Here is a 9,235-nt window from a genome sequence, read left to right as displayed (position 1 = left end):
CCTGTACCCTCCCCGTTTCCTTTTTGAACACCCCCCACTGTTCCTCTGTAGATTTCCCCACAAGTAACTGTTCCCAGTCTACCTGGGCCAGATCCTGCCTTATTTTACTAAAATCCACTCTCCCCAAATCCAAAACATTTTTTTGCAACTTGTCTATTTCCATGTCCATAACAAACTTAAACTGTACCATGTTGTGGTCGCTATCACTAAAATGCTCCCCCAACACCACCTCAGCCACCTGTCCGGCTTCATTCCCCAGAATTAGGTCCAGCAATGCACTGTCCCTTGTTGGACCCTCTACATATTGACCTAAAAAGTTCTCCTGTACACATTTCAAGAAATCCACTCCATCCAAGCCCTTAACACTGTGTCTATCCCAATTAATGTGGGGAAAGTTGAAATCACTTAATATAATTACCCTATTGTTATTGTTTTTACACACCTCCACAAATTGTGCACATATTTGCTCCTTAATTTCCTGCTGACTATCTGGGGGTCTATAATAAACACCTAACAATGTGGTTGCCCCTTGTTTATTCCTAAGCTCTACCCACAAAGTTTCATTCGATGCCCCCTCCAAGATATCATCTCTCCTTACTGCAGTAACTGACTCCTTAACTAATAATGCAACGCCCCCTCCTCTTTTACCCCCTCCCCTGAAGATTCTATATCCCGGATGTTGAGCTGCCAATCCTGCTCCTCCCTCAACCACGTCTCAGTGATGGCCACTATATCACAATTCCACATGTCAATCCTCACCCATTTTACCTATAATACTCCTGACATTAAAGTAGAGGCCATCCAGCCTTACCTTACTCTCTTGAAACTTAATGCAGCTGTACTCCCTCCGACTTGATTGTTTTACTGTATTATGATGTGCCCCCATTCTGCTAAAAACCTGTGTCCCCTCCCCCTGCCGAATTAGTTTAAAGACTAATGGATTTTAGTCTTAGTCAAATGAAATGCAGCAGTTTCATGGCTTAAAGATACTTAACTGTTGTGTATTTCTTATATAAATGTGGAGCCATTTCTATGTGTAACAGGTTTATTCAATGCTTTAAAGTGTCTACTCCATGGTACTAGCTCAAAGTTCACACACGGACTTAACTAAATCAGCAAGTCTAAATAGTAAACAGACTCAAACAGAACACACTTCTGATGTATTGCAATTTTGTAGCCAGATGTAGCAGCCAATTTGAGCACAGCAAGATCTAAGTAACATTATTCACCAAATGCTTTGAGTACTAGAAACTTTAACTTCTGCACAGTTAGACAGGGCTTCATTCATCTGAATGAGAGTCACCAGTGCAGCACCCCTGCAGCACTGCCCAATGCCTCTGGGAAATTAAGCTCAAAATCAAGCAAGGGGGCTTAAATGGAAACTGCCAGACTCTGGCTGTGCTACCGATAGAGCCAATAGTGATTGTGTTTCCAATCACCTTCAGATTGAATATAAAACCTTAGATGAGGAAACATGGAACACTCAAAAGAAACTGTTCAGTCTGAGGTGGGTCAATTCAGGCCCACACATCCAGAGATGGAGGAGAGTCTTCATGAACCACAGCAGGCAGTGTCTTGCTCAGCCACCTTGGGAGTGTCATTGCTGGTGTGGGACTGGAGTCACATGGGTTGGGACCAGGCAAAGGGCAGATTTCTTAGAGGGGGACATTTGCATTTTTAATCACAATCTAACATTTCCATGATCATTACGGAGACAAGTTTTTCATCTTGCACATGACAGGACAAGTGCAAGAATTAGCTGGTGTTACCATGGAGAACGCAGTTGACTTATAACCAATCAACATGCTTTTCACCTGCAGTATAAATTGTTGAAATTTGGTATTTTCTGGTGTCTGTCCTGATGAGTGAAAGATGAAGCTTCAGCGTCACCCACATTATTACCAAGTGACTGTTGGGTCACTTGGTTTAAGCAGAATTCAAATTCTCACACTGTAGTGCAATTTGAGCAGATCTAGATTCTTCTGGACATACCCAGTACACCTCGATAACCTGGCTTCTCCCAACCCCACAACCTCTAGAGACTCCTCACATTTCCAGAAACAGTTAAACTTTATTGTTGAACATTTTCCCCACAATCATCCCAGGGGCACCTTCCCTCATCCAGCTATTTTGCGCTGGTATATTTGGTGACAGCTTTGGTCCCCTCGGAGACTGCGTGTTTTGCCAGCTCTCCAGGAAGTAACAGTCGGACTGCAGTCTGTACTTCCCGGCTGGTGATGGTGCTCCGCCTGTTGTACTGCGTCAGTCGTGAAGCTTCTGTAGCAATCCGTTCAAACACATCATTCACAAAGGAGTTCATGATGCTCATGGCTTTGCTGGAGATACCTGTATCTGGGTGGACCTGCAGAGTGAGAGAGAGAGAGAGAGAGAGTGAGAGTGAGAGTGAGAGTGAGAGTGAGAGTGAGAGTGAGAGTGAGAGTGAGAGTGAGAGTGAGAGTGAGAGAGAGAGTGAGAGAGAGAGTGAGAGAGAGAGAGAGAGAGAGAGAGAGAGAGAGAGAGTGAGAGTGAGAGAGAGTGAGAGTGAGAGAGAGTGAGAGTGAGAGTGAGAGAGAGAGAGAGAGATCAGAACTCAAACCCCAAACCAACTCCAACATGAAATTCTCATCTGGTTTTCAAATCCCTTCCTGGCCTCATTCCCATCTCAAACCTGCTCCAGCCCCACAATCCCAGCACTCCCAAGAGTTCCCCCAATGGCAGCTGTACCTTTAGCTACCTGGAGCCAAGCTGGAGAATTCTCTTCAACCCTAGTCCTTAAAAACTCATCTCAATGCGATTGCTCCCAACCTTCTCAGCAAATGGTTTGAAAATGCTACTGAAACGCTGTTAGACATTTGCTGCTCTGTAAGAGTATCCGAATTAATCCCTTCATCTCACTGCCACTCAGCTTTCTGGGCTCAGTGCCAACTCCCTGATCCACTCATCCCTCCCATACCCCCTTAAGGCCTTTAGTCATCACCTGTCCTTCTGGTTAAAGATGTGACTGAAAGATGCATCCAGACAATGTGCTGGAAATGTAGAAAAACAAAGTACAATGTAGGTTACAACTAAAGTCATGGAGTCATTTACAGCACAGGAAACCATTCAGCCCATCAAGTCCCTGCCATCCCTCCGAAGAACAATCCAGTTCACGCCCACATTCAGCCTCCATAGCCCTGCAGTTTTATTATTATTCCCTAGGTGCCCATCCAGCTTCCTCAGATGAAGAGTGTACCACTGGAATAAAGAGCAGGGCAGTTTGTAAAGATTGAAATACAGACTAGCTCATGCAGTCTATTTCAATCTAGCATCGACTAGTCAGGTGCCCTTGACTTTAATACATTTCATAGCTTTCAATTAGCATCTTCTCTTTGAAGTTTCCCCCTAAACCCTGGCCATTTACCTCCTCACTGGTTCCTCTGGTTTGATGTCTTGAGATAGTTTAATTCCCCCATCAATGCAGGATTCTGACACTAGTTCCTCCTTTAGAAAGGGGAGTCCTGTGTATTAAAAATGATGGCAGTGACTAAGGATACTTGAATGTAGTAGGAGGGTTAAAGGCTAGAGCATAACAGGATTATTATTGCCCATCCCTAATTGCCCTTGAGAAGGTAGTGGTGAGCTGCCTTCTTGAACCGCTGCAGTCCATGTGGTGTAGGTACACCCACAGTGCTGTTAGGGAGGGAGTTCCAGGATTTTGACCCAGCGACAGTGAAGGAAAGGTGATACATTTCCAAGTCAGGATGGTGTGTGACTTGGAGGGGAACTTCCAGGTGGTGATGTTCCCATCTATCTGCTGCCCTTGTCCTTCTAGATGGTAGTGGTCGTGGGTTTGGAAGGTGCTGTTGAAGGAGCCTTGGTGAGTTGCTGCAGTGTATCTTGTAGATGGTACACACTGCTTTTACTGTGCGTTGTGGAAGGGTAGCAGGGTTGGGAAGGGTGGGGGGTGAAGAATGTTTACTTGGAAAAACACCAAGGGGAAAGCAAATTAACCCTCCCACTACGTAAAAGTATCTTTCTGCATTACATAAAATGTCACTGCCACCATCTCAATACACAGGACTCTTCTCTCTAAAGGAAGGGACTGGTGTCAGAACTCCTGCATTTACAGTAACATTTCTGTAGAAAACCAGCTCTGGACACAACACAAGGAAACAAGACATTAAACAAAAAAAAAGGGACAAGTGAGGCGATAGAGGCAGGGCTTAGAGAGAGTGTTTCAGAGAAAACCATTGTTGAAAACTCAATGGGAGGATACATAAAAGGACTAGAGAGGATTCACTGAACAAGAGGCAAAACATCTGGGGAAACAATAGTGGTAATGTTGCTGTAACCCAGGGGCCCAGGCTAATGCTCTGGGGGCAAAGATTCAAATCCCACCACAGCAGCTTGTGGAATTTAAATTGAAAAATCTGGAATATAAAAGCTAGTTTTCAGTAATGGTGACCATAAAGCTATCAATTATTATAAAAAAATCTGGTTCATTAGTGTCCTTTAGGGAAGGAAATCTGCCATCCTTACCTGGTCTGGCCTACATGTGACTCCAGACCCACAGCAATGTGGTTGACTCTTAACTACCCTCTGAAATGGCCTTGCTAATCACCCAGTTCAAGGGCAATTAGGGGTGGGCAACAAATACTGACCACAGCCCATTAAAGAACAAAAGAAAAACCTGCAGCTGGAAAGGGCTTCATTTATTGGAGGCTTTAAGAACAGAAGAGGAAAGTCCAGAGTATTAACAGCTGCTGTTACCTGTTTGAGGACTTTGTAGATATAAACAGAATAACTCTCCTTCCTTTTCAGCCTGCGTTTTGAAGGCTTCTTCTCACCGTTAGCAGCTTTGGGAGCTTTTTTCTTCACTGGCTCATTCACCATGTTCAAATAACTAGAGCCAAACCCACACTTTCACCTTCCCAGGAGTAAAAACTCCCTCTCACTAACTCCAAACAGAGAGAACACAGTGTTAGCTCAGAGCTTTAAATAGAGGCCTCACAACTGCTCATTAATAAATTGTCCAATCCCCCTCTAACCCAATCACTTCCCAATCATGTGTTACACTGAAAAGCTTCCCCCGATCACTAAATTCTGACCGACCCCCAATTGCCCCGACATGGATCAATGGGAAAGCTGCTTTGGTCCAGTCCTGGGGTCAACTTGACCTCAGCCTCAGAATCGGCCTGTTTAACAACCTGAGTGACATCTCTAAAAGGATAACAAACAACAATTGATGCAGTTCACCAATAATTTAAGGGGAGTGGGAACAAATCTCCCTTTAATATGCAGCAAATTAATATGAATTAGTCAATTGACCCAGAAAGGCCACAGGGTGTGAACGATGGGAGAGTGACACCTGGTGCAGTAGGAGATGTTTATACAAATCATTAGCATAGATAGTGTAGAGGGAGCTTTACTCTGTATCTAACCCCGTGCTGTACCTGCCCTGGGAGTGTTTGATGGGGACAGTGTAGAGGGAGCTTTACTCTGTATCTAACCCCATGCTGTACCTGTCCAGGGAGTGTTTGATGGGGACAGTGTAGAGGGAGCTTTACTCTGTATCTAACCCCGTGCTGTACCTGCCCTGGGAGTGTTTGATGGGGACAGTGTAGAGGGAGCTTTACTCTGTATCTAACCCGGTGCTGTACCTGTCCTGGGAGTGTTTGATGGGGACAGTGTAGAGGGAGCTTTACTCTGTATCTAACCCCGTGCTGTACCTGTCCTGGGAGTGTTTGATGGGGACAGTGTAGAGGTAGCTTTACTCTGTATCTAACCCCGTGCTGTACCTGTCCTGGGAGTGTTTGATGGGGACAGTGTAGAGGTAGCTTTACTCTGTATCTAACCCCGTGCTGTACCTGTCCTGGGAGTGTTTGATGGGGACAGTGTAGAGGGAGCTTTACTCTGTATCTAACCCCGTGCTGTACCTGTCCTGGGAGTGTTTGATGGGGACAGTGTAGAGGGAGCTTTACTCTGTATCTAACCCCGTGCTGTACCTGTCCTGGGAGTGTTTGATGGGGACAGTGTAGAGGGAGCTTTACTCTGTATCTAACCCTGTGCTGTACCTGTCCTGGGAGTGTTTGATGGGGACAGTGTAGAGGGAGCTTTACTCTGTGTCTAACCCCGTGCTGTACCTGTCCTGGGAGTGTTTGATGGGGACAGTGTAGAGGGAGCTTTACTCTGTATCTAACCCGGTGCTGTACCTGTCCTGGGAGTGTTTGATGGGGACAGTGTAGAGGGAGATTTACTCTGTATCTAACCCCGTGCTGTACCTGTCCTGGGAGTGTTTGATGGGGACGGTGTAGAGGGAGCTTTACTCTGTATCTAACCCCGTGCTGTACCTGTCCTGGGAGTGTTTGATGGGGACGGTGTAGAGGGAGCTTTACTCTGTATCTAACCCCGTGCTGTACCTGTCCTGGGAGTGTTTGATGGGGACAGTGTAGAGGGAGCTTTACTCTGTATCTAACCCCGTGCTGTACCTGTCCTGGGAGTGTTTGATGGGGACAGTGTAGAGGGAGCTTTACTCTGTATCTAACCCCGTGCTGTACCTGTCCTGGGAGTGTTTGATGGGGACAGTGTAGAGGGAGCTTTACTCTGTATCTAACCCGGTGCTGTACCTGTCCTGGGAGTGTTTGATGGGGACAGTGTAGAGGGAGATTTACTCTGTATCTAACCCCGTGCTGTACCTGTCCTGGGAGTGTTTGATGGGGACAATGTAGAGGGAGCTTTACTCTGTATCTAACCCCGTGCTGTACCTGCCCTGGGAGCGTTTGATGGAGACAGTGTAGAGGGAGCTTTACTCTGTATCTGACCCCGTGCTGTACCTGTCCTGGGAGTGTTTGATGGGGACGGTGTAGAGGGAGCTTTACTCTGTATCTAACCCCGTGCTGTACCTGTGCTGGGAGTGTTTGATGGGGACAGTGTAGAGGGAGCTTTACTCTGTATCTATCCCCGTGCTGTACCTGTCCTGGGAGTGTTTGATGGGGACGGTGTAGAGGGAGCTTTACTCTGTATCTAACCCCGTGCTGTCCCTGTCCTGGGTGTGTTTGATGGAGACAGTGTAGAGAGAGCTTTACTCTGTATCTAACCCTGTGCTGTATTTAGAGATTAATTGCACCAACCTCCAAGATTACTGGTCGAGACATCATTTGGTACATACTATTTGCATGGAAAAGGGCCTTTCAGTCCATCTGTTCTAGACCAGTGTTTCGCTGCATGTGACCTCCTCCCACACTCTCTGGTCTAACCTGATTGACATCCTTTCTGTTCCTTACTCCTTCATTGGCAGATCCCATTTCCCATTAGTTGTGTTATACAAGTACAGGAACAGGAGACCATTCAGCCCCTTGAACCTGTTACACAGGTACAGGAGGAGGCCATTCAGCCCCTCAAGCCTGTTACACAGGAACAGGAGGAGGCCATTCAGCGCCTTGAACCTGTTACACAGGAACAGGAGGAGGCCATTCAGCCCCTCAAGCCTGTTACACAGGAACAGGAGGAGGCCATTCAGCCCCTTGAACCTGTTACACAGGAACAGGAGGAAGCCATTCGGCCCCTTGAACCTGTTACACAGGAACAGGAGGAGGCCATTCAGCCCCTTGAACCTGTTACACAGGAACAGGAGGAGGCCATTCAGCCCCTTGAACCAGTTACACAGGAACAGGAGGAGGCCATTCAGCCCCTTGAAGCTGTTACACAGGAACAGGAGGAGGCCATTCAGCCCCTTGAACCAGTTACACAGGAACAGGAGGAGGCCAGCTCTGCCATTCAATGAGACCATGGCTGATCTGTATCCTAAATACCCAATTCACCCAGGCTGCATCTCCCTGAATAACCTCATCGAGCAAAAGATTTTCGACCTTGGGTGGGGCCCCAGCGTCTACTGCTTGTTGTGGAGAGAACCAATGGCCATCAATATAAGGGGAGATGGTACGTAGTGTTAATGTCCCTGGGCTAGTAATCCAGAGGCCCAGGCTAATGCTCTGAGGTCAGGGGTTCAAGTCCCATCATGGCAGCTGGTGGAATTTAAATACAATTAATAAATCTGGAATTTAAACTAGTCTGAGTAATGCTGACCATGAAACTATAATCCATTGTTGTAAAAAGCCAAAACGGTTGTGTATTAACCTGCTAATCCTTCCAACACATGCCAATGACAGGTGGTAAGAGTGGGAGAGATTCCTGGTCAGCCATGGAGCCTCGACCATCGCTATCCATAGCTCCAGACCACAACATGCAACTCAGACTCCCTGAGTAAAGCCACTACCAAAGACTTGAGTCAGAATGCAGCGATATCAAAATCACATGTAGCTCGTGATAAGAAACGAGAGGCTGTGCACAGGAACTCCGTGTGGTCTAATGAAGGTTCAATGTAGATTTAACCTCATTTCCCTGCCTTCCAATTCTTTCCATCAACAAATGAACCTGGTGTGCTATATTGTAATAGCCGAGTATTTTGTTCCATTGTCCTCTCTACTTCCCCCTGTTGGGAAGGTACAAGGAAATACCAGTAAAACTTGGGAACTGGTCTTATACACCTTGAAATGGAACTCCAGTTTGGACCAGTACCAGTCATTTCCCAAGTTTTAATGGATTCCCCTTGTTCATTAATGGCTTTCTCCAGTTGAGTATGTGTTAGTCAGTGCTCTACACAACAGGAAAGGTGATGATAAGAGTGGGATAGAATTCCCGTTTACATTTCCTTTGAGAAATTAAGCACCAAGGAACATTCTAGGATAGGCCATTTGGAACTGAAGTTGATTTTAAGGAAGTTTGAGTGATTTGAAAGTTAACCCTTTCAGGAGCAAAGTTCATCATCTCAGAGTCACACATTTAGATGTTACCATTGCCATTGGTAACCACTAACCATTTAAATGGCCCCATTTCCAGGCAAAGTGCTATTACCTGTGGGAAAGTCAGACACACCCAGATGACTGCAGGAAACAGTAATGCTCCAGGTTGTGGTAAAAATCCAGGTCACAGCTGTGCACCGGGGATTGACGTGGACCCAAAGGAGCCTGGAAATCCTCGAAGGAGCATCTGATAGACATGGAAACAGAAGCTGATGTTATTGAGCAGGAGGATCAAGAGTTGTACTCAGAGTGTGAGAAAAAGATGGAAGAGGAGAGTAAAAGTACTGAAGATTTTTTCCAGTGGCCACTGTAGGTGTAAATGTTGGAAATGCACAACTTACTTCCATCGTTGATACAGCTACAGCCATGTCTGTGATCTCAGGAGGAGAGTACAA

The 9,235-nt window shown here is 46.2% G+C and overlaps 1 protein-coding gene across 1 annotated transcript; it reads right to left on the bottom strand.

Annotated features, from left to right (window-relative positions):
- Window positions 1–1,857: 1,857 nt before the first annotated feature.
- On the bottom strand, window positions 1,858–8,959 carry LOC144679384 (histone H2B, sperm-like). The gene is made up of 3 exons (XM_078539747.1): window positions 8,893–8,959; window positions 4,750–4,882; window positions 1,858–2,362 (listed from the first exon to the last, which is right to left on the bottom strand). The coding sequence occupies exons 2-3, from the start codon at window positions 4,870–4,872 to the stop codon at window positions 2,126–2,128; spliced, it is 360 nt and encodes a 119-aa protein (XP_078395873.1). The 5' UTR covers window positions 4,873–4,882; window positions 8,893–8,959; the 3' UTR covers window positions 1,858–2,125.
- Window positions 8,960–9,235: the final 276 nt, after the last annotated feature.

This window comes from Cetorhinus maximus, chromosome 4, assembly GCF_964194155.1.
Source record: "Cetorhinus maximus chromosome 4, sCetMax3.hap1.1, whole genome shotgun sequence".
Lineage (NCBI taxonomy): Eukaryota > Metazoa > Chordata > Chondrichthyes > Lamniformes > Cetorhinidae > Cetorhinus > Cetorhinus maximus.
Note: the sequence above shows the minus strand (reverse complement) of the source record. Positions and strands in the feature narration are given on the sequence as shown.

Bases quoted from the DNA above. Each gene is read 5' to 3' on its own strand.
- LOC144679384 (XM_078539747.1), bottom strand. From the start codon at position 4,872: ATGGTGAATGAGCCAGTGAAGAAAAAAGCTCCCAAAGCTGCTAACGGT. The intron at 2,363-4,749 runs GTAACAGCAGCT...CTCACTCTGCAG, and splicing joins TCTACAAAGTCCTCAAACAG to GTCCACCCAGATACAGGTAT.